This window comes from Somniosus microcephalus, chromosome 11 (genome assembly GCF_052327205.1).
Source record: "Somniosus microcephalus isolate GS21.2 chromosome 11, FLI_Smic_1.0, whole genome shotgun sequence".
NCBI classification, from domain to species: domain Eukaryota; kingdom Metazoa; phylum Chordata; class Chondrichthyes; order Squaliformes; family Somniosidae; genus Somniosus; species Somniosus microcephalus.
Genome location: NC_140997.1, coordinates 212,060,605 through 212,086,447, shown reverse-complemented (window position 1 = coordinate 212,086,447; position 25,843 = coordinate 212,060,605). Strand labels below are relative to the sequence as shown.

General features: G+C 44.5%; 1 protein-coding gene across 6 annotated transcripts in view; it reads right to left on the bottom strand.

Annotated features, from left to right (window-relative positions):
• The window catches only part of LOC147111195 (inter-alpha-trypsin inhibitor heavy chain H3-like), a 219,260-nt gene extending 200,055 nt beyond the window's left edge, over positions 1-19,205 (bottom strand). For 5 of the 6 annotated variants that reach the window (XM_086001845.1, XM_086001849.1, XM_086001848.1 and 2 more), the window contains exons 1-9: positions 19,075-19,205; positions 18,926-18,982; positions 18,226-18,255; positions 17,717-17,883; positions 11,415-11,519; positions 3,947-4,109; positions 3,727-3,837; positions 3,507-3,635; positions 3,305-3,421 (exon numbers count right to left, since the gene is read on the bottom strand). In XM_086001845.1, the coding sequence (XP_085857971.1) occupies positions 3,305-3,421; positions 3,507-3,635; positions 3,727-3,837; positions 3,947-4,109; positions 11,415-11,519; positions 17,717-17,883; positions 18,226-18,255; positions 18,926-18,982; positions 19,075-19,164 (969 nt within the window). In that variant the 5' untranslated portion in view covers positions 19,165-19,205. The remainder of the gene's footprint in view (positions 1-3,304; positions 3,422-3,506; positions 3,636-3,726; positions 3,838-3,946; positions 4,110-11,414; positions 11,520-17,716; positions 17,884-18,225; positions 18,256-18,925; positions 18,983-19,074) is intronic. The other variant, XM_086001850.1, reaches the window with a different exon arrangement.
• Positions 19,206-25,843: the final 6,638 nt, after the last annotated feature.

Here is a 25,843-nt window from a genome sequence, read left to right as displayed (position 1 = left end):
TGTTCGGAGGCCTATAGACTACGCCCACTAGTGTTTTTTTCCCCTTATTATTCCTTACCTCCACCCAAACTGTTTCATTATCCTGATCTTTTGACCCAATATCATTTCTCTGTATTACAGTGATTCCTTCCTTTATTAACATAGCCACCCCACCTCCCCTTCCTTCCTGCCTGTCCTTCCTGATCGTTAAATAACCTGGTATGTTTAATTCCCAGGCATTGTCACCCTGCAGCCATGTTTCTGTAATGGCCACAAGATCATACCCATATGTAGTTATTTGTGCCATTAACTCGTCTATTTTGTTACGAATGCAACGTGCATTCAGATAGAGAACTTTCAAATATGTTTTGTGATACTTAGTTCCTGCTTTTGCCCTTTTTATTACTTTACCTTTTACTCCATACCTTCTGCCCCTTCCTGACACGCTCTGGTTTTTAATTTCCCCACTGCTACCTAAGTCTATGACCTTCTCTGTTGTCATTTTTATTATTTGCTCTCTAGGAACCTCCCCCCCCCACTAGTTAGTTTAAAGCCCTCTCTACAACCCTAGTTATAAGATCCGCCAGGACTCTAGTCCCAGCGCTGGCCAAGTGAAGCCCGTCCCAACGGAACAGCTCCCTCCTGCCCCAGTACTGGTGCCAGTGTCCCAGGAAGCAAAACCCATTTCTCCCACACCAGTCTTTGAGCCACGCATTTAACTCTCTAATTTTATTTGTCCTAGCCAAATTCGCTCGTGGCTCAGGTAATAATCCAGAGATTATTACCCTTGAGGTTCTGTTTTTTAATTTGACCCCTAGCCGTTCATACTCCTTTAACAGAACCAGCTTCTTAGTCCTATCTACGTCGTTTGTACCAACATGGACCATGACAACTGGATCCACCCCCTCCCACTGCAAGTTTCTTTCCAGCCCAGAAGAGATTTCCTTAACCCTGGCACCGGGTAGGCAACACAGCCTTCAGGACTCTCGCTCTCGGCTGCAGAGAACTCTATCTATCCCCCTAATAATACTATCCCCTACCACTACAACATTTCTAGTTACTCCCCCCTCTTGAATGGCCCCCCGTTCCACGGTGCTGTGGCCAGGTTGCTCATCCTCCCTGCAGTCCCTGCTCCCGTCCCCACAGGGAGTAAGAACCTCGAACCTGCTGGACAAGAGCAAGGGCTGCGGCTCCTCCAGCTCTACCTCCTGGATCCCCGTACCTGCCTCACTTGTAGTCACACCGTCCTGTCCCTGACCATGGGCTACATCTGAATTAATTAACTTCATAGGTGTGATCACCTCCTGATACACAGAGTCCAGGTACTTCTCCCCCTCCCTGATGTGTCACAGTGTCTGAAGCTCAGACTCCAGCTCATCAACACGGAGCTGGAGTTCCTGTAGCAGCAGACACTTGTCACAGACGTAATCACCGTGAGCCTCAATGGGGTTTACCGGCTCCCACATCTCGCAACAGTAACACATCACCTGCTCCATTCTATGTAATTAATTAAATTTTTTATTGTTAGTTATGGACACCCTCTGCCCGATTATAGATGCTAGTATCCCCTTTAATTAATTGGATTTAATTTAAATCAATCCCTCTAGTTACACCAGTTAAATGGTTTACCAACAGTCACTCTGCACCAGAAAGGCCTTATTAACTACAACCCACAGAGTTAAAGTTTGGAAAGAGCACCTAACACCCTACTTACCCAAACTCACACTTACCCAAACTCACAGAACTCTTTGATGACTCGCACTGGGACTGGTCTTTTTATACTGTTTGTTTGTTTACAGCCAAATGAGTCACCCCTGCTGCTTGGTTAGAAAACTGGTTTCCACTGCCTGCTGTGCCAATTTACTCCTACTGCAGTGTAACCTTGTTTTACTCTTCTTAAACCAACAGAATCCCAAATATTTAACTTTTCCCCTTTACTTAAACTGCTTAAGTAATCTTTTCAAGAATGATTTAAAGAGAAATAACAATTAAAGAACTCACACACTTACTCAAACTCATAGCACTCTCTGCTGACTCGCACTCAGTGGCTTGGCTTTTATTGCAAGGGGGATGGAGTATAAAAACAGGGAGGTCTTGCTGCAGTTATACAGGGTATTGGTGAGGCCACACCTGGAATACTGTGTGCAGTTTTGGTTTCCATATTTAAGAAAAGATATACTTGCTCTCGAGGCGGTTCAGAGAAGGTTCACTCGGTTTATTCCGGAGATGAGGGGGTTGACGTATGAGGAAAGGTTGAGTAGGTTGGGCCTCTACTCATTGGAGTTCAGAAGAATGAGAGGCTATCTTATCGAAACATATAAGATTGTGAGGGGTCTTGATCGGGTGGATGCGGTGAGGATGTTTCCACTGATGAGTGAGACTAGAACTAGGGGGCATAATCTTAGAATAAGGGGCTGCCCTTTCAAAACTGAGATGAGGAGAAACTTCTTCACTCAGAGGGTAGTAAATCTATGGAATTTGCTACCCCAGAGAGCTGCGGAAGCTGCAACATTAAATAAATTTAAAACAGAGATAGTTTCCTAGCAGACAAGGGAATTAGGGGTTACGGGAAGAGGGCAGGGAAGTGGACATGAGTCTAGATTCGGATCAGCCATGATCCTATTGAATGGTGGAGCAGGCCCGAGGGGCCGTATGACCTACTCCTGCTCCTACTCCTTATGTTCTTATGACTCGACAGACTAGATGCAGGAAGGATGTTCCCGATGGCGGGGGAGTCCAGAACCAGGGGTCACAGTCTAAGGATAAGGGGTAAGCCATTTAGGACTGAGATGAGGAGGAATTTCTTCACCCAGAGAGTGGTGAACTTGTGGAATTCTCTACCACGCAAGGCAGTTGAGGCCAATTCATTAAATATATTCAAGAAGGAATTAGATATATTTCTTAAGGCTAAAGGGATCTAGGGATATGGGGAGAAAGCAGGGACAGGGTACTGGATTTAGATGATCAGCCATGATCTCATTAAATGGCGGAACAGGCTCGAGGGGCCGAATGGCCTACTCCAGCTCCTATCTTCTATGTTTCTATCACACTGCTGTTTGTGGGATCTGGTTATGTACAAATTGACTGCCACGTTTCCTACATTACAACAGTGATTTCACTTCAAAACTTCAATGGCTGTAAAGCACTTTGGGACGTCCTGAGGTCGTGAAAGCTGCTATATAAATGAAAGCTTTTTTCTTCTTTCTGCTATTGCTGGATGTGTGAATCAAGTCAGTCACTCTTTTAGGTGCAGGTTATGTAAGACCTGGGAAGAAGAGAGAGAGGGATTCCCATCATTCCATACCGCACCAAAAACTTTTCTTACCTGGCGCATTTTAGTCCCTGACATAGATCCGCTGTGGTCTATCACAAAGATTACGTTTTTAGGAATTCTGGACAGATTCGCAGGCGCAAAATGATGTACAAAATATCCATTTACAATCTGAAAAAAATATAAAATCAAAAATCATCAGAATAAATCATTAGAGTCATCAGAGACTTGCATTTTAAGTATAATTTTCAATTACCTGAACACTGCCAGCAGACAGGTCTCTATTGACATCATACTGTATGATGAAGTCTCCATCCAGAATTGTTTCATGACAATCGGGACACTTGCGCTGTTGCTCAAACGTTGGTTTGAAGGTAACGTGCGCCTGAATGAAGCAGTGACTCAATGTTAATTTATCCGGTTATTGTTCCAGTAAAGCTTTTATTTAAACAAAAAATATGTACAAAGTCGCATACCCTTGTTGCAGTAAGAGTCTTTTTCACAATTGAAGTCAGATTATTTATTAGGAACTTTGCATCAACATCCAGGAAGGCAATGCCTTGTGGTTCAAAAACATGTACATCAATCTGGAAACAGCAATTCAAAATGTAATAGAATTTAATCATCATCAACTGGGAAAATCAAACACAGCCAAAACTAAAATATATTAGTAATGTTGCTACTTTAGAAATATACCTGGAAATGATTGACAAGCTGCTTGGGTTTTACTCTGATGTTCATCTCATATTTCCCCAGGTTACGTTTTAATAATTCTTCATAAGTTAGTTCAAATGTGACTTTTTTGGTTGGTCCAATATTTACTGACACTTTAAATTTCTCCATTTTTCTTCCGGACACTCTTTACAAATCAGGAAACAAAAAGCAGAGGTTAAAATTATGGGCCTGAATTTGTGATCGGAGGCTTCCCGTGAGCGGATGCCTCCGATCATCAAAAAATCTATGCATTTACCTGGTGGACCGGGAGATATGGAGGCTTGCGATCCTGGGCCTCTCCTGGTAGAAGTGTGTAGAGGCCCACGTATCCCGGGGCGCATGCGGTTCACAAGCGCCCTTGGGATCACATGGATCAGCCCAGCCAATGAAAGAAGGGAGTTCTGTACGTATGGAACTGTCATAAGTATGAATGGAGATGACTTAAAAAATACAGGAACACATGAAATAAAAAATGTTTTTAATTACACATATAAAATTAATTAAAATGGCATTTAATTAAATATTTTAAACAGAAATTTAATTTTAAAAAATGTTATGTTTTAACCGGGCTAAATATAAACTTACCTTATTGGACAGGGTTTTTAATGTGTAAGTGAGTGATCACATTTTACTATTCTATTTTTTAAAACTCTTATGCTGGTAAAAGCAGACCTTATGCCTGCTTTTACCAGGCGTAAGAATGTCACAGGCATTCAATGAGCGGAAGTTGGGCATATAGCGCAACTCTTCACCTGCAGAGGCCCTTTTTCTGGGGATGCAGAGGATGTGTCAAGAAGATTCTTGACAGATCATAAGTGCCGGGTTTCAGCGCATGCACTTCGCATGCATCAACCCGAGACTTGCACGGCCCCTACGGGCATGTGCGCACCTCGTATGCACCTGTAGGGGTCGCAAAATACGGCCCGTTACTGTTACATACAAACAAGATAATGGACATCCTAGTGACATACTGAGGAAAAGTTATCATTGTCTTCTTATCACGCGTCGCTGTCCAACTGTTAGATTGACATCATAATGACTAAGGCTGTTAATAAAGAATGTCAATATTTGGGGGCAGCAAAAGAAAGACTTGCATTTATATAGCGCCTTTCACAATCTCAGGATGTCAGCCACTGAATGACTTTTGAATTGCAGTCACTGTTGTAATGTAGGGAAATGCAGCGGCCAATTTTCACACAAGGTCCCACAAACAGCAATGAAATAAATGACCAGATAATTTGTTTTAGGTGTTGGTTGAAGGAATTAACACAAACAGATAGAAGAAAATAATTTCAAGGTATAATTTAATCTCAGTTTATAGGCTGGAATCTTTACCTTGGAGTCGGGTTGTGTGCATGCGGGCCGTGTAGCAGGTCAGGAACCCAATGTTGTGAGCAGCGCATTCCTCAGCGCGACTCTTACTTAATGGCCCCAATTAAACCAGTCATGTGCGTTTCCCAGCCCACTTAAATGGAGCAGGTCTGATGACATCATCGATGCCCCGTTTCCATATTTAAAGCAGCCTTGCACACATCTCATTTGAAGGTTGATGAAGGAGTGTTCAAGGTGATTTCCAGTAAGTTTGTTTGGAGGTCCGAAGAGCTGAGGGAGGGTGGACTGGCGCAGCACGAAAGAGTCATGACAGCTGCCAGGGAATCTGGCGCACACATGCATGATGGTCGTTTTATGGTTGCAGACCCACTGCATATTGAGGGAGTGGAAGCCCTTGCGGTTCACAAACACTCCTGGGTGATGTGGGGGATGCCTTGATGACCACATGTGTGCAGTCGATGATGCCCTGCACCTGTGGGAAGCTAGCCAGAGCCGCAAAGCCGAGTGCCCACTCGGTAACACTGGCTTTGTCAGTGGGAAAGTTGACAAGGGTCTGTCTGTTGGGGGTGGGAGGAGGGGCACTGACCACTGGAGTTTCATGTATCTATTTTCCTTTCTTTGTAGTTGATACTTACATTGACACTATCCCAAGAGGTTTCACTCGTCAGATAGTGAGGGGAATAAATGAATGAAGAAGAGTGGAGGTCATCACTTAAATGGTATAAATTTGAGCTTGAGCACAGAGCTTGGAGACAGAGCTGGGTGAATGCAATCGGAGTGGATCGCAAGCAGAGTCGAAGAATTTGGTGAGAGCAGGAATCGGTGCAGAAGAGGAAGGCAGTTGAGATGTCCAAAGGAAAAGGAGGCTTGGAGCCACAGTCCCCAAGGACTCTAAGTTAATAGGCCCGAGAGTGGTCCTGCAGGAGAGTGAGAGGAGCGACCGGAAATAAAGGTGAGCCCAGAGTACGGAGGGAGAGCGAGCGTCAGGGAGCGAGGTAAAAAAAAACTTAAAGTGACATCAACACAAGGGAAGAAGCTGATTGGTGAGTAGCTGATGAGTCTCTTGCTTTTAAGTCTTGAGTTTATTTCTGTTAAGTTAGTTAATAGTCTAATAAATAGAGGCATGGCAAGGCACCTAAGTCCCATGGAATGCATATCTTGTGCCATGTGGGAACTCCAGGATGCTTCCCGTGTCCTGGACAACCACGTCTGCAGGAAGTGTCGTCAGCTGGAGGAGCTCAAGCTCTTTCATGAGGTGGTCACCCTGTAGCTTAAGAGTGTGCAGGCAGAGAGGGAATGGGTGACCACCAGACAGACAAGGTGGACCAAGCAGGTAGTGCAGGAGTCCCCTGAGTGCATCTCTCTCTCTAACCGGTATTCAGGTGAGGGCGATGGTTCCTCTGGGGAGTACAGCCAGAGCCAAGTTCATGGCATCACAGGTGGCTCAGCTGTACAAGGAGGGAGGTGGAAGATCGGGAAAGCAATAATGTTGGGGGTTCAATAGTTAGGGGAGCAGACAGGCGTTTCTGCGGCCGCAGACGTGATTCCAGGATGGTATGTTGCCTCCCTGGTGCCAGGGTCAAGGATGTTACTGAGCGGCTGCAGAACATTCTGAGGAGGGAGGGTGAACAGCCAGAGGTCGTGGTTCATAGTGGTATCAACAACATAGGTAGAAAGAAGAAGAGGTTCTGTAGGCAGACTTCAGGGTGCTAGGAAAGAGATTAAAAAGCAGGACTTCAAAGGTATTATTCTCCGGATTTACTCCCAGTGCCACAAGCTAATAAGTATAGAAATAGGAGGATAGAGCAGATGAACGTGTGGCTGGAGAGATGGTGCAAGAGGGAGGGCTTTAGATTCCTGGAACATTGGGACCGGTTCTGGGGGAGGTGGGACAAGTACAGGTCGGACGGGTTGTACCTCAACAGAGTCAGGACCAATATCCTCGCGGGGTGGTTGCTAGTGCTGTTGGGGAGAGTTTAAACTAACTTGGCAAAGGGATGGGCACCAGGATGTTGCATTAGAAAGGAGAAACAAGGTGCACAAAGGATTGGGAAAGACAGATAGCACTAGAGTAACAAATAGTATGGCATAGACTAAGAGAGAATACAAGAAGGTCTAAGATAGGTTTACAGTGCATGTGTGTAAACACACAAAGTATGGTAAATAAGGTTAGTGAGCTGCAGGCACAAATAGCCACATGGGAATATGATGTTGTGGTGAATTTGGAGACCTGGCTCAAACAAGGGCAGGATTGGGTACTAACTATTCCTGGATATAAGGTGTTCAGGAAAGATAGGGAAGTTAAGAAAGGAGGTGGGGTGGCAGTATTGAGTAAGGAGGATTTTAGAGTGCTGGAGAGAGATGATGTCCTGGAGGGGTCAAGGACAGCATCTATTTGGTTAGAGTTAAGAAGTAATAGAGGTGTTATTACACTACTAGGTGTATTATATAGGCCATCAACTAGTGAGAAGGATATAGAGGAGTAAATTTGGAGGGAAATTACAGAGAGCTTCAAGAATTTTAGAATAGTGATAATGGGGGACTTCAGCTATCTGGGATAGTAATAGTGTAAAGGACAGAGAGGGGGAATAATTTCTCAAGTGTGTTCAGGAAAACTTTCTTGATCAGTACATTTCCGGGCCAACAAGGAAGGAGGCATTGCTTGATCTGGTACTGGGGAATGAGGTGGATCAAACAGAGCAAGTGCCAGTAGGGGAACATTTAGGGAACAGTGATCATAGTATCTTAAGGTTTAGATTAGCAATAAAAAATGACAGGGAGCAATCTAGAGTAAAAACACTTAATTGAAGGAAGGCCAGATTCAGTGAGTTGAGAATGAATCTGGCATGGGTAAATTGGAATCAAAGATTGGCAGGAAAAACTGTAATCGAACAATGGGCTGCCTTTAAAGAGATGCTTCGGGTACAGTCAAGGTACATTCCTACGAGGGGGAAAGGTAGGGCAACCAAACTCAGAGCTCCCTGGATGACGAAAGAGATAGGGGGCAAAATTGGGTCGTGCCACCTTTGGGGCACTGTGAGTGAATATCGCGACGCTATGTGCAGCAGTGCCATGCGCTGCAGCATGTCGCGCCGCAGTACTGCAAGCCTCCCTCCCCTTAATAAAGGGGAGGGGCCTAGCGCAGCGCGGCTCAGGGCCCAGCTGGGCCACCAGGGATCGGAGTCCTGGAAAAAGAACCCGGCACTCAAGAGAAGTGCCGGGCTCACGGAGCGTAGCCGGCAGCCCGTGGGGGGGCTGCACAGGAAGCCAGGGGCAGCAACGGGGGCAGGTGCTGACAGGCGGCCAGCAACAAGAATGGCCGCCCTGCACCGCCCCTTTAATTTGCGCCGCCCGGCCACAGGTAGGCCCCCTTGACCCTGTCGGACATAGCGTCTGGCGGTAAGTCAGGGGGCGCTACCGAAGATCGCGGCCGGGGCGCGAGCGGGGCCCTGTGCATGCCGATGACGTCATCGCCGAAGACGCAGCAACGCGGGGCGCTAACAGTTACCGCCACCACTAACCTCCCACTCAATTTTGCGGGAGGCATTAGTGGCGTTGCGCCCAAGCGAGAGTTGTTTTGCGCCACGTTAGCGCCCTCTTTAGGGTGCTAATGGGAGGCGCAAATCAACCGAATTTTTCCCCCATAGAAAGTAAGATGAAGCAGAAAAAGAGAGCATATGGCAGATGTTAAGATGAGAAAACAAGTGAGAACCAGGCTGAATACAGAAAGTTCAGAGGAGAAGTGAAAAAGGAAGTAAGAGGGGCAAAGAGAGAATATGAAAATAGATTGGCAGCTAACCTAAAAGGGAATCCAAAAGTTTTCAATAGGCATATAAATAGTAAATGGGTAGTAAGAGGGGTGGGGCCGATTAGGGACCAAGAATGAGACCTGCACATGGAGGCAGAGGGCATGGCTGAGGTACTAAATAAATACTTTGCATCTGTCTTCAGCAAGGAATAAGATGCTGCCAAAAGAGGAGGTAGTCGAGATACTGGATGGGATAAAAATTGATAAAGAGGAGGTGCTAGAAAGGCTGGCTGTACTTAAAGTAAATAAATCACCAGGACCGGATGGGATGCATCCTAGGATGCTGAGGGGGGTAAAGGTGGAAATTGGAGAGGTACTGGCCATAATCTTCCAATCCTCCTTAGATATGGGGGTAATGCCAGAGGACTGGAGAATTGCAAATGTTACACCCTTGTTCAAAAAAGGGTGTACGGATAAAACCGGCAATTACAGGCCATTCAGTTTAACCTCAGTAGTAGGGAAGCTTTTAGAAATGATAATCCAGGACAAAATTAACAGTCACTTGGACAAGTGTGGATTAATTAAGGAAAGTCAGCATGGATTTATTAAAGGCAAATCGTGTTTAACTAACTTGATTGAGTTTTTTGATGAGGTAACAGGGAGGGTTGAGGAGGGCCATGCGGTTGATGTGGTGTACATGGACTTTCAAAAGGCGTTTGATAAAGAAAAGAAAGACTTGCATTTATATAGCACCTTTCATGACCACCGGACATCCCAAAGCACTTCACAGCCAATGAAGCTATTTTTTGAAGTATAGTCACTGTTGTAATGTAGGAAACACAGCAGCTAATTAGCGCTCAGCAAGCTCCCACAAACAGCAATGTCATAATGACCAGATAATCTATTTTTGTTACATTGATTGAGGGATAAATATTGGCTTGGACACCGGGGATAACTCCCCTGCTCTTTTTCAAAATAATGCCATGGGATCTTTTATGTCCACCTGAGAGAGCGGGCGGTGCCTCGGTTTAACGTCACATCCAAAACGCAGCACCTTCGACAGTGCAGCACTGCCTCAGTACTGCACTGGAGCGTCAGCCCAGATTTTTATATTAAAGTCTCTGGAGTGGGACTATGAACCCACAACCTTCAGACTCAGAGGCGAGGGTGCTACCAACTGAGCCACAGCTGACACACCAGCCACTAGCTGACACAAATTGCCACGTAATAGGCTTGCCATCAAAGTTGAAGCCCATGTAATAATAGGGACAGTGGCAGCATGAATACGAAATGGGCTAACTGACAGGAAACAGATAGTAGTGGTGAACGCTTGTTTTTCAGACTGGAGGAGGGTACACAGTGGTGTTCCCCAGGGGTCAGTACTAGGGCCACTGCTTTGCTTGATAAAAATCAATGACTTGGACTTGAGTGTACAGGGCACAATTTTAAAATTTGCAGATGACACAAAACATAGAAGTATAGTGAACAGTGAGGAGGATAGTGATAGACTTCAAGACGACATAGACAGGCTGGTGGAATGGCCGGACATGTGACTGTTGAAATTTAACGCAGAAAAGTGCGAAGTGATACATTTTGGTAGGAAGAACAAGGAGAGGCAATATAAACTAAATGGCACATTCCTAAAGGGGGTGCATGAACAGAGAGACCTGGGGGTATATGTGCAAAAATCATTGAAGGTGGCAGGGCAGATTGAGAAAGCAATTAAAAAAGCATACGGGATACTGGGCTTCATAAATGGAGGCATAGAGTACAAAAGCAAGGAGGTTATGATGAACTTTTATAAAACACTGGTCTGACCTCAACTGGAGTATTGTGTGTAATTCTGGGCATCACACTTTAGCAAGGATGTGAAGGCCTTTGATAGGGTGCAGAAACGATTTACAAGAACGGTTCCAGGAATGAGGGACTTCAGTTATGTGGATTGACTGGAGACGCTGGGGTTGTTTTCCTTAGAGCAGAGAAGTTTCAAAGGAGATTTGATAGAGGTGTTCAGAGTCATGAGGGGTCTGGAGAGAGTAGATAGAGAGAAACTTCCCATTGCAAAGGGGCGAGAACCAGAGGACACAGATTTAATGTGATTGGCAGAAGAACCAAAGGCGACATGAGGAAAAACTTCTTTACGCAGCGAGTGGTTAGGATCTGGAATGCACTGCCCGAGAGGATGATGGAGGCAGATTCAATGATGGCTTTCAAAAGAGAATTGGATAAGTACCTGAAGGACAAAAATTTGCAGGGCAATGGGGAAAGGGCGGCGGAGTGGGACTAGCTGAAGTGCACTTGCAGAGAGCCGGCACGGGCTCGAAGGGCCGAATGGCCTCCTTCTGTGTGGTAACCATTCTATGTTCTTACTTTACAAGCCCCGCAGTCTGTCCCCGTGAAACTGCTTGTTGGTACTGTCGCTGAGCAACTTCTTTCTCTTTCACAGCTCCCACATACGTCACTCCATCTAGAGTCCTACAGAGGGAGAAACCACATGAATGTTATAGCAGGAACCTGATTCATTCGTCTCCTTATCTCATATATCTTCCACTGGTCCATTCTTGCATTTTCTTTATTTAAAAAAAAATCTTTGCACAAAACACAAATAAGATTTGAAAAATCACATCACACATTTGGCATGTCTTTTAGTTGGTAGGATATCTGTTGAATAAAGATTTATTCCCATCACAAATGGAAAGCTGCGAATACAGGAGAGTGAGCTATTCTGTACAATCATTAATTCAGATACTCAATTCATATTAACATAGGCATCGTGCGGAACCTCCTCATCTTAGTTACTAGATGCTAATTAACAGATTTAACTTACTTTTCTTAATTCCATTCATACTATACAAGGAGGTAGATATGCACCAATTTAATATGCTTCTAATTATTAATTACCTTACTATATTCTAACACGTATTCGTGCATCTAGCAGGACGATCTTAAAAAGACTGAGTGGGCACCGGATGGGGCCATGGATGCAGAAAAATGAGTCTTGGAAACAGAGTTGAGGACATCTCTGAGAAAAAGAGATTAGGAGGACGATGTCAGGAACTGGACAGGAGAAACTTGGAAGCAGGGAGCAAGAAGGAGACGTTTCAGAAACAGAGAGGTGTCAGTCCTAGAGTTATAGGGGTTGCAGATGTCTTGGAGTCATGTAGCAAATTGAAAGCAGAAAGATGGTCTTAAGCGCACAGAAAAGTCAGGGAGGAGATAAGAAGGGAAACTTGGAGGCATGTAGCAGGGAGAACTCAAAACCATGGAAGAGACAATCTCAGAAGTATGGAATGTGCAGCAATAGGAGTCCACATCAACTGCAAACCGCCAGAAAAAACTGTCAGACAGAGATAAAGGAAGAGAAAAATGCTCCAGTCTGGAATGAATAGGGTCAGCTGTTCTTTTCTAGATTCAAACAAATTACATATCAAGTGTAAATTCTTAAGAAAGAAGTTACATCTTCTTATATCATTTAGCATTTCAGCAAAAGGTTTAATGTAAGAGAAGATTACATTTTTTGCCAAAGTGTTCCAAGATTAATGTGAATTAGAGACATTCAATAATTCTATTCTTTGCACTAACTCAACTTTCTAACATTTGCCATTACATAGTCTAATTTTTACAAATTATATATAAAATAGAAAGATACAGATTTTGAAAGTTGAACAGGGGTTTACAAAGACTAACTAGCCAATAATTTCTCAAATGCCTACAAATTATTTGTAATAATAGGTACAAGCTGGCCAACTGGAAAATTGTGGAAGATTGCTGGAATATTTCTTGCAGAGAAATTGACAATCTTCTGGCTATGTATTGGTATTCTCCTGCTGAATCTGAAATGGTAAATGTTTTCAAAATTGTTTCATAAACTGCTTCCCTTCCAAGTTCTCACTGCCACGATTCTCCACTCAGGTTGTGCTGGCACTATTTTTCACCCTCCCCTCACCTCCACACTCCAGTTCCCACTAGCAATCTCCCAACCCCAGCCCTCATCCCCACTCCTCAGTTCAAGCTGGTGCTCTTCCTCGTAACTCCCCTGGCACTGTTCTCCCTCACCCACTCACACAGCAAATCATCTCCCCATCCACTGCTCCTGGATCCAACTTGAGGCTGCTGCTCTGGGGACCAACGTACACTACAAACTGAGGCCAGGAATACAGATCTCACAAAACTACTGAGATATCAGGAATTCAGCAGGACAGGTAGATAAGGTGGTTAAAAAGGCATATGGGATTCTTGCCTTCATTAGCCGAGGCACAGAATATAAGAGCAGGGAGGTTATGATGGAGCTGTACAAAACGCTAGTTAGGCCACAGCTGGAATACTGTGTGCAGTTCTGGTCGCCACACTATAGAAAGGATGTGATTGCATTGGAGAGGGTGCAGAGGAGATTCACCAGGATGTTACCTGGGCTGGAGCGTTTCAGCTATGAAGAGAGACTGGACAGGCTGGGGTTGTTTTCCTTGGAGCAGAGAAGGCTGAGGGGGGACCTGATTGAGGTGTACAAAATTATGGGGGGCATAGATAGGGTAGATAGAAAATAACTTTCCCCTTAGTAGAGGGGTCAATAACCAGGGGGCATAGTTTCAAGATAAGGGGCAGGAGGTTTAGAGGGGATTTGAGGAAAAACTTTTTCACCCAGAGGGTGGTTGGAATCTGGAACTCACTGCCTGAAAGGGTGGTAGAGGCAGGAACCCTCACAACATTCAAAAAGCATTTAGATGACCACTTGAAATGCCATAGCATACAAGGCTACGGACCAAGTGCTGGGAAATGGGATTAGAATAGACAGGGCTTGATGGCCGGTGCGGACACGATGGGCCGAAGGGCCTCCTTCTGTGCTGTATCTATGACTCTCTTGTCCACAGGGAGCAGCAGGATTTTTGGGGATGGGGGCGTGTGGCATGATTTTAGAAAAATCCATGATAAACATGTGTTGGTTATTTTCCAGTGGCCCTGGCTAAAAGTTGCAAAACTGAGCATGATGCAAGCAGATGATAAGAAGATCTCAGAACCTTATGGAAAGCTACAGCTTACTGGTGAAACACACTAGTGAAAGATGCAATGAATGAAAATCACCATTAGAAACCCTGGAAGGTTAAAATAAACAGAATTAATTAGAAACCTGAAAGGAATTACAATGTAATAAAGGGAATTTTGACGGTTTATGCAGTTCACCCAAGCTATTTATTATCTCCAATAAATACCTTTTTGTGTAATTACATATAAATAGTACAGTCAATGTTTGAATCATAAATGAATGCTACATGCACACCAAGTTCAGAGAACTTAGGGCCCTTTATATATTTCCTGGAATTGCAAGGGGGAGGTTGGTTTCTGTCCAATGTAGTAAACAGATTAGCCAACCTGCACTGTGCCCAGTCGATTTGCGTAATGCAATAAAAACACGATTGTGCAGATGGAAACCACCTTCATAGCTTCAAACACAGTCTGAATCACCTGAGATAGTGAGCATTTGCTCCTGTGTGCTCTGGGTATATAATTGGAAGGCTTCCCTCACTCGGAAGACTAAGGGGGGGTGGGCGGGGGGTGGATTTTAATTGAGTTGGTTTCCGGCAGATTAATTTCCCACCTGCCAGCGGTAGCAGCACTTCTTCAGTGATCTTAGACAATGGTCCTCATTTATATACCCCCAGTCCCCCTCCTGCCCAGAAGAGAGCAGAGAGTGGCTGCTGGCTGCCAAAGATCGGGCGGCCCATGGCCACCCATCAGCCTCCAGCTAAGTGGTGGGAGAAGGTTTTGGGAGGGTCTCACGGGAGGGATGGGGGCTGCTGTCCATGGTAGGTGTTAGGATAAAATTTGGTTTAGGAGATATAAAGGGGTGGGCCTCAATATTTGACCGGTATAATATGTCTGAAAGGTACCATTCAGTCTTGTTAGGCTGGAAAACAAACGCAAAGCACCATGGGATACTTGGCTATATTAACCCTTTTTAAACTAACATAAATAAATTTAGCTGACCGAAGACATTCTGAAGTGTTGCTTGTAGTTACAATGAGTAACTGCACTTTAGAAAGAGCCTGCTCTTGGAAGAGATAAGAGTACAAAGGCACGATTAAAGAATAGCAGCAAATAAGGCCTTGAAGAGTAGTCAGCCGGCTGCATAATTCAATGTGGCTTTGTATTCATCCAGCCATGTCTCTGCTGAAAATACCTCCCCATACCGATAACAAGAGTAAGAGATAGCTCATGAATACAGAAGTTAGAATGAAGCCTTTGCAGCCCATAAGCTTCTTACTGACATATCCAGAGGGTACTCGAGTTCAAAGGACAGGCCTAATAGTTGATTGATTAATCATGTAAACCAATGAAGCATCAATATTCTCATGTATACACCCCCATTAGTAATAAGTGGGTGTTGTCTAATAAACTGTATAAACTAAGCTGTATTGCCACTTTTTCCCTTGAGAATGATGTCTCTAGCTAAGGGTAGCTGAGATAGTTCTCCCGTGTGCACTCGTAATAAAACTATTGATCTGGGTAACACCTGAGTCTGTTAGTTCTGTTTTACCTTCCAGATTTTCCTCGCTTACAGTAGGGGAGGTTGTAGCTTTCCTATTGGGATACGGGGGAACACTCCTATCCGTCCTGGCTCCACAAAGGAAATAAGTATTGTGCCTCTTCGTCCTTCCCAACAGCTGCCAACCTGCTGAGCCAGCCATGATGGCTTTCCCGCTCAGGCCTCACTTAAAATACAATTGGTGACCTAGTGACATAATACGACCTGGATTTGCAACAATTTGAGAGGCTTCTGCCTGCTTTAGGAGGGTGCCTCAGCTGCCTGAAGAACCTTGCAGGTTAAGATCGAAGGGAGCAAGGAAGGAACAAACCTGATCAGTTTTAACTGCCCATCTGCCCGGTTTCTGCCGGGTGGGTAGGGTAAAAATTAACCCCTAAACAAGTTGGGTAGAGTCTGTGACAGTGCAAATTGGACATGGTCAGTGAATGGGCTTGGTGGGTCAAATGACCTCTTCTCATTCCACATTTTACGTCCTAACATTTTGTGAATTTCTATTCATTTCAATTGGCACATGACCTTGGACCTGGAATATTAAGATAGCAGCAAAGGTCCTGGATATTGCTGATTATATTAGTGCTGGGCCCCAAGGCTAAGAGCCTTATACTGCTGTAGGATCTGGGGCTGGAAATTCAGTTGGCTTTGCGCCCAGTTTTCGCCCAAAGAGGGCTTTTGCGCCAGTAGGGGTGGTAGCGCTGATATTGAGCGCCGCGGTAATGGCGGCGGTAGCCGGTAGCGCTGCGCCGGCACCGATGACGTCATCGGTGTGCGCAGTGCCCCGGTTCCGCCCCGCTACCGCCCCGACCCCCATCTTCAGTAGCGGCCACCTCTTCCGTGGCGGTCGCTAATAACATTCGGAGACCGGGTCAGTACTGCAGCCTTAGTGGAGTGGAGGTGCGGCCGGCCGCTTTTTCGGCGGCCGCCTGGCCGCACCTCCTTCCCCGGCCTCCTCCACCCCCCCCCCCCCCCGCGGCATTGCCAGCTGCTTTCCGCGAACCCGGCACTTCACCGTGGTGCCGGGCTCATTTGCCGGCTCTATCCAGCGGCGATCTACCCGTTGCAGGCACGTCCCCCTTAAGAGAAGGAGGAGGCCTGCAGTACCGCAGCCTGCCGCTCCGCAGCGGGTGGCGTAGCGGCGCCTAGAGCGCTGAAATTCAGTTTCAGCGCCCCAAGCGGGGGCAGGCACACCCTGGAATAGCGCCCGGTTCCGACTTGGGACGCAAAAACTGAATATCTGACGGGCGCAACTGGCTCCGCGCCCAGCGGTAAATTCTGGGCGCAAGCGAGCTGGCGGGGCTATACCTAATTTCTAGGCCCTGGAGTTTTAAACTGTTTTTCCCATTATCAGCTTATAGCTCTGTAAACTATATATTATAACAAGACTGCACAGTGAAACAGAGGTCGACTGCCTCTGTATTATTGTGCAACCCATTGCATTGATCCATTGGCCCCTGGGCTACAAAGTCCTCTCACAGAATCTCTGTCCTTTCTATTTCTATTTCTTATGCTGCTTAGTTCACCTGTTTCAATTTAACAGAACTGACGTTTATTCTCAGCGTTGTCCCCTCATTAATGGATAAATTCTAAATCCACCAATAAGGAAGCAACACTGAGGCAGACCTTCACAAACCACAGTCTCCCAAATTCAAATAGGCAAACCCAGTAACCTAAAAAATATATAATCTGAGATACAAACGGCGTGGAAAATTCAATAACAGTCCCACTGAATTCTAAAGAGTTTACTGTTAGTAGACTTGGGGAGTGCTCTTAGGTGTATTTAATTACACAAAATTAAATTTTAATTTGGCAGAAATGGCCAGTCAGTAGCAATGGCTTTGCAACAAGCAAAACACAGAAAAACTGACAATGAAAGTTATATTTTTACTGATAACTATAGGCCTCGAAGATGCATAAATAAGCCAAGCAAAGTGACAAAACATTCAGACATGCTGCAATTTGTACTAGCAAAATTAATTTGTTGAGCTAGAGACACAGGTTTTTTTTTATCTTCTGTTTTATATGCAGTATATATATAAAACATTCACACTATATATAAAATGTTCACACAGTAAATATAAAAGAGCTCTTTCATGCGAATTAGTTAATTTGACTGAATAATGCAACTGATACACACATGCTGAAGTTGGTAATGAAGGCTGTTTTGGGCAGTTCCACATCAAAGATGGCTTCCCTCGACTCATTTGCTCGATTTACCACTCGGCTGATTATCACATTGTGAGCAAATCGAGAGGTAACTTTGCAATCAATCTTCATACTGTAGATTTCCAGCTCCCTCACATGCTGAAGGGAATTAAGGGGTAACATTTCAATGAGAAGTGACTGAAGCAAGAAACTAGAATAACTAGAAAGATCAGACTTAAATTACATTAGTGCTGTGTGTTGTTCTACTGGAACATTAGCGATAAAGTGCGTCCAATATTTTTACTAGAAATGGTCACAGTGTACGAATGGTATCCTCTGAAGGACATTTTACAAAATCACCCCCCCAATAAATCATCACAACAAAGCCAATCAAATGATTGTTCAGAGAAGAGAATTTAACAGAACTAATAAAAATCACCCAGCATATTGAAAAACAGAAATTGTTACTGAAATAAATAGTATCGGAAAAATCAAACCTACTTTTGTGCCATGTCCCTCGGTGCTTCTTTTCTGTTGCCATCCAAGAAAAGGACCAACACATCAATGTTACAAAATGCATTCATTGTAGTTGAAGTACTGTCCAAAATAACTGAGATTTATGTACAAAATAAGCCCGGTGATACTGTATTATTTAGTATAATTGATAATAGAATTACATATTGCTAAACTTACAGGAACGACATCATAATAATCGATCCTTTAGTGCAAAGATTGTCCTCAGTTTGTGGCCACATTGACAGCTACGGCCAACCAAGAGTAGACGCAAAACAAAATAAAACTCACACTAAATTGAAGCAGTACACACCGTTAAAGCAAATTAGATGCTAGACGCCGATTAATAGACTGTAACCTAACCTGAGGGTTCAATGAGGATTCATAAAATTGCCCTTGATTTACTCTCACTCAGGATTTAATTTGGAAACGTTACCTGGTTGTTGCATTGAATCATTCTTTTTGCATTAGTGGGTAGGTTAGAAAATATTTACAGTTCTAGTGTGTGAGACTTGTAAATCACGACTGGTGAGGTCAACGTGTGGTACGATTGGAATTGCAAAAAGCTCAGACGTGAAACTTATAATCAACAGTTAATCCTTTTATATTTTACTTGAGATAGCATTTCGCAATGATTAAATGAAGCCCAGTAATTTTACATGTACGGATTGGATTAACTGCTGAATACCTTCAGTGTTCGTCCGCCCAGGTTCAGAAGATTTGACAAAGGGTTCGCATTATCAATCTGCTCAAATAAAAAAATAAAAAAGTTTAAACAGTGATTCAGTCAATTAACAAAGTTATTATAAATATTTGGCAGTATAAATCGTACATTACCTTATGATGCTCTGATTCCGTTATTATGAAATCAGAGGATATTAACGCTGGAATAGAAATTAGTAAAAGATAGGACAGCATTCTCTTCATCTTGAACAATGCTGTGCTGTCAAATGAGCCACAAGAAACTAGGCTTTATTCTGAGCTCTGTTAATAAACAACAGTGGTGCTGACCCAACTCCTACAATTGCCAACAAGTGTTGACCCAACAGAGAATGTAATGTGAACAATCAGCATATTTAAAACAAACAAAAATGTTTTTCAGCAAATTGTGCAATCTGAAGAGTCAGGTCCTTATATGGAGCTCAACACTGAAATATAAATGAATTCATTATTTTAGTCCCAGGGGCCCATAACTTCACAGGATTCTGCCGGTCGCCCACTGTATGCAATGAATTTTAGGACTGGGATGTTTAATGGATATTCTGATCTCTGTCGGGAGATTGGCAGAAACACCATAAAAAATGATTGCGCCGGGTATCCGCTGCTTGAGATTTTCCTCTGCCTTGTAGGGGTCAGAACTTCTGTTCACCCTTTAGAAGGTAAATGATAGCCAGAGGCCGAGCAAGAGGCAGAGATTCCAGAAGCCAAGTGTTCCTGGTCCTGGCCATGGAAGGAGCCCGGTGTAGTAGTGTTGGCCAAATGAGCGGAGATGTACCAGCCTCCACAAGGACATACGTGAGACCCATTGATGGGTTTATCCAGGCCAGGCCATGGCCAGCAGCCTAGAACCCTAATGAGTTTCAAAGTACAGATCGACCCACTTAATCAGGGAGTCTGGGGAAGAGGGGCAGCAGCTGGAGTTTCCAGCAGGCACAGGCAGATGGCCAAATTGCACTTATTTAAAGAAGGACCCCATCAGCTTCAGCCTTTCCCTCCTGCTCAGAAAATCAGGTAAAATGGAACATTATCTAGAGCTAACATGTTTATAAAACCAATAAGAATGAAAGAAGAAATCTGTTCAGTAGAGTAGGGAGCTGATATAACACCTTACAACATCTTGAAGAATTCCCTTCATACCTAGAAAGAGAGAGAGAGAACAAGTGAGTGAGCTTGAGCAAGTGAGAGAATGAAAGGAAATGAAAGAAAGACAGTGAGTCATAGAGTCATACAGCACAGAAAGAGGCCCTTCGGCCCATCATGTCCACGCCGGCCATCAAACCCTGTCTAATCTAATCCCATTTTCCAGCATTTGGTCCGTAGCCTTGTATGCTATGGCGTTTCAAGTGCTCGTCTAAAAGCTTCTTGAATGTTGTGAGGGTTCCTGCCTCTACCACCCTTTCAGGCAGTGAGTTCCAGATTCCAACCACCCTCTGGGTGAAAAAGTTTTTCCTCAAATCCCCTCTAAACCTCCTGCCCCTAACCTTGAAACTATGCCCCCTGGTTATTGACCTCTCTACTAAGGGGAAAAGTTCCTTTCTATCTACCCTATCTATGCCCCTTATAATTTTGCACACCTCAATCAGGTCCCCCCTCAGCCTTCTCTGCTCCAAGGAAAACAACCCCAGCATGTTCAGTCTCTCCTCAGAGCTGAAGCCCAGGTAACATCCTGGTGAATCTCCTCTGCACCCTCTCCAATGCAATCACATCCTTCCTATAGTGTGGTGACCAGAACTGCACACAGTATTCCAGCTGTGGCCTAACTAGTGTTTTGTACAGCTCCATCATAACCTCCCTGCTCTTATATTCTATGCCTCAGCTAATGAAGGCAAGTATCCCATATGCCTTTTTAGCCACCTTATCTACCTGTCCTACTGCCTTCAGGGATCTATGTACATGCACACCAAGGTCCCTCTGATCCTCTGTCATTCCTAGGGTCCTACCATTCATTGTGTATGCCCTTGCCTTGTTAGTCCTCCCAAAATGCATCACCTCACACTTTTCTGGGTTAAATTCCATTTGCCACTGTTCTACCCATCTGATCAACCCGTCTATATTGTCCTGTAGCCTGAGGCTTCCCTCCTCGCTATTTACCACTCCACCAATTTTCATGTCATCTGCGAACTTACTGATCATACCTCCAACATTCATATCTAAATCATTAATATACACTACAAACAGCAAGGGACCCAGCACCGATCCCTGTGGTACGCCACTGGACACAGGCTTCCAGTCACAAAAACAACCTTCCACCATCACCCTCTGCCTCCTGCCACTAAGCCAATTTTCGATCCAATGTGCCAAATTGCCCTGGATCCCATGGGCTCTTACCTTCTTGACCAGTCTCCCAGGTGGGACTTTGTTAAAAGCCTTACTGAAGTCCATGTATACCACATCAACTGCACTACCCTCATCCACACACCTAGTCGCCCCCTCGAAAAATTCAATCAAATTGGTTAGACATGAATACGATAGCAAAATACTGCAGATGTTGGAAATCCGAAATAACAACAGAAAACGCTGGAAAAACTCAGCAGGCCAGGCAATATCCGTGGAGAGAGAAACAGAGTCAACGTTTCGGGTCGAAACCCTTCGACAGAACTGAGAAAAAAAGGCAGGAAATGAAAAGATTAAAAGGCAGTTTGGGGGCTAGGAAATGGGGGAGGGGATGAAAGAAGAGACATTAAGAGATATTCAAGGTGAGACGAGATGGTAATAGGACAGGTAAAGAAACAAACAATGGCTCTAGATGAAGTGTGAAATGCGCTGGCAGAGTGAAAGACAGCTGCCATGTGGGAGAGAGAAAGAAAAAAAGGAAAAGGCACAAATCAAAAGTGTGGATAAAAAATATATTAAAAATATAATAGGGGCCGAGGTTATGGTCTGAAATTGTTGAACTCGATATTGAGTCCAGAAGGCTGTAAAGTGCCTAATCGGAAGATGAGGTACTGTTCCTCGAGTTTACGGTGAGCTTCCGTGGAACAATGCAAGAGGCCGCAGACAGTGAGGTCTGAGTGGGAATGGAACGGTGAATTGAAATGACAGGCGACCGGAAGCTCGGGGTCACCCTTACGGACTGAATGGAGGTGTTCCACAAAACGGTCACCCAATCTGCGTTTCGTCTCCCCAATGTAGAGGAGACCTGATCTCCCCTGACAATGCCATGCTGACTATCCTTGATTAATCCTTGCCTCTCCAAGTGGAGACTAATTCTGCCCCTCAGAATTTTTTCCAATAATTTCCCTACCACTGATGATGGGCTCACTGGCCTGTAATTCCCTGGTTTATCCCTACTACCCTTCTTGAATAATGGTACTACATTAGCTGTCCTCCAGTCCTCTGGCACCTCCCCTGTGGCCAGAGAGGTTCTGAAAATTTGTGTCAGAGCCCCTGAAATCTCCTCCCTTGCCTCACACAGCAGCCTGGGATACATCTAGTCTGGGCCTGGGGATTTATCCACTTTTAAACCCGCTAAAACCGCCAGTATCTCCTCCCTCTCAATATTAATTTGTTCAAGTATATCACAATCCCCCTGCCTGATTTCTATGCCTACATCGTCCTTCTCCATAGTGAACACAGATGCAAAATATTCATTTAAAACCTCACCTACATCTTCCGGCTCTACACACAGATTGCCACTTTGACAGGGAGAGAAAAGAAAGACGATTCAGATACTTGGCCAGCACACTGCTCTTTGACCCATGGGATCTGGATATGAATCCAACCCACATTCAGAGGATGAAAATTTCCTTTCTCTACTGGTTGTAAAGATTTTAAATTTCCACCCAGTTCCAAATGGACATAATTTGCCTCAGGTCACTGATAAATTGAGAGTCACTCAGAGATGTTATAAGGGTGGTTGACATGGGAAGACAATTCAATGTATTTTGTGGCTCTCATATTTCAGTGTCAATTCCTATAAGCATATGGTGTAAAATGAGTAAGTCACAAACTAGAGGAGAGAATAGTTTTAAGGACAAGTTGCTTTGCGATTGTGCCAATATTGTCTTATATGAGATCAGTACAATAAATGTATCAAATGGTGAATGTTGTTCATACGTCTGTCATACACATGATGCAACAACAACTTAAATTTCTGCAGTATTCCTGATGTTCAGAGACACCTCAAGGGGCTTTACAGTGTGGAAGAAAACAGCGGATGCCGAGACTAAAGGGAAAAAGGAACAGCTGAGAATTTGGCATGGAGACAAATACAGAGTTGAAGAGGTTTTTAGGAGGCTTCTGAATGTTGTTACAAGGCAATAGTGTTTAGTGAAAGTGCTCCAGAGGGCAAGGGCATAATAATTTAAAGGTCTGTCACCAATAGTGGAAGTGGGAGAGTGGGTAACAAGGACTAACCCACTATCAGGGGAGTGGAGGATGAATGTGAGTGTGTATAGTTGGAGGAGATTGCTGAGGTAGAGTGAGGGGTTGGCATGGAGGCAACTGAAAGCAAGGAATTGGGTATTTAAATCAATCTACTGGTGTATGGCAAACTAGTGGAACTTGGCATGAGCAGGGATGATGAGATGGTAACTTTGTGTGGGTGACGATGCGGGATGCAGCATTCTGCAGGAGTTGTAATTTGTGGAGGGTAGAGTTGGGGAGGACAGGCAGTAGAGAAGTCAAAACTATAAAGATACAGTTTTAGATTAGCGTTTTGGCAACAGTAGGAGAGAGGTTACAACAACAACTTGTATTTATATAGCACCTTTAGCATAGTAAAACATCCCAAGGTGCTGCACAGGAGTATTATAAGACAAAATAAAAAAATTTAAATTTGACACCAAGCCACATAAGGATAAATTAGGACAGGTAACCAAAAGATTGGTCAAAGAGGTAGGTTTTAAGAAGCATCTTAAAGGAGGAAAGAGAGGTAGTGAGGCCGAGAGGTTTAGGCAGGGAATTCCAGAGCTTAGGGTCAAAGCAACAGAAGGCACGGCCACCAAAGGTGGAGCGATTATAATCAGGGATGCTCAAGAGGGCAGAATTAGAGGAGCGCAGATATCTCGGAGGGTTGTGGGGCTAAAGGAGATTACAGAGATAGGAGGGTCGAGGCCATGGAGGGATTTGAAAACAAGGATGAGAATTTTGAAATCGAAACGTTGCTTAACCGGGAGCCAATGTAGGTCAGCGAGCACAGGGGTGATGGACGAATGGGACTTGGTGCAAGTTAGGACACAGGCAGCTGAGTTTTGGATGACCTCAAGTTTACGTAGAGTAGAATGTGGGAGGCCAGTCAGGAGTGTGTTGGAATAGTCAAGTCTAGAGGTAACAAAGGCATGGATGAGGGTTTCAGGAGCGGATGAGCTGAGGCAAGGGCGAAGACGGGCAATGTTACGGAGGTGGAAATAGGCGGTCTTTGTTATGCTGCGGATATGTGGTCGGAAGCTCATTTCAGGGTCAAATATGACACCAAGGTTGTGAACAGTGTGATTCAGCCTCAGACAGATGTTAGGGAGAGGGATGAAGTGGCTAGAGAACGGAGTTTGTGGCGGGGACTGAAAACAATGGCTTCAGTCTTCCCTATATTTAATTGGAGAACATTTTTGCTCATCCAGACTGTATGTCGGACAAGCAGTCTGACAATTTAGAGACCATGGAGGGGTCGAGAGAAGTGTTAGTGGGTGTCGTCAGCGTACATGTGGAAACTGACGCTGTGTTTTCGGATGATGTCGCCAAGGGGCAGCATGTAGATGAGAAATAGGAGGGGGCCAAGGATAGATCCTTGGGGGGCACGAGAGGTAATGATGCGGGAGCAGGACGAGAAGCAGTTGCAGGTGATTCTCTGGCTATGATTAGATAGATAAGAATGGAACCAGATGAGTGCAGTCCCACCCAGCTGGACGATGGTGGAGAGGCATTGGAAAAGGATGGAGTGGTCAACCGTGTCAAAGGCTGCAGACAAGTCAAGAAGGACGAGGAGGGATAGTTTACCTTTGTCACAGTCACAAAGGATGTAATTTGTGACTTTGATGAGAGCCGTTTCGGTACTGTGGCAAGGGCGGAAACCGGATTGGAGGGATTCAAACATGGAATTGCGGGAAAGATGGGCACGGATTTGGGAGGTGACAACACGTTCAAGGACTTTGGAGAGGAAAGGGAGGTTGGAGATGGGGTGGTAGTTTGCAAGGATGGAGGGATCAAGGGTTGTTTTTTTGAGAGGGGTGATGACGGCAGATTTGAGGGGGAGGGGGACAGTACCTGAGGAGAAAGAACCGTTAACAATGTCAGGTTAGTAAGGTAACAATGTGATGCTTGGTAAAAAGTAAAGTGGTTACCTGGTAATTTAATGTTTTGAATATAAAACAATTTATAGAGATATAAGGGAATAGTACAGTGACGAATATATTACCAAAACAAAGAAATATAGACCAGTTAGATTCTGGTAGCAGAAATGGTATTGGTATGTGAAATTTATCCTCAATCTAACTTCAGTTGTTTAAGATTTGCTTACCTATTGGGGACAGTGGCATTGCTTGATCTGTCTCCACAACTGGCAATACTGCCTTTGAATTTGGGATATTAACTCTGTGTCCTTTGCTTTCTAAACTGCTGCTTTGATAAGAATCTGCAATTTGTAACAGTTTACATCAATGTATGCACTGGGGTGAATTTCAGTCGATGTAATTGAATTAAGCCCTGCTCTGCTGTCATAGGCAGAGCACGATCATTGCGTTATTTTACTTTACCCATAACCTTATTTTAATACTCTTTTCCCCTCACCTGATCTTATCCAGCACTCCATGAACCTAGTAAGAAAGACTTGCATTTCTATAGCACCTTTCACAACCACTGGATGTCCCAAAGCACTTTACAGCCAATGAAGTACTTTTGAAGTGTAGTCACTGTTGCAATGTAGGAAACGTGGCAGCCAATTTGCACTCAG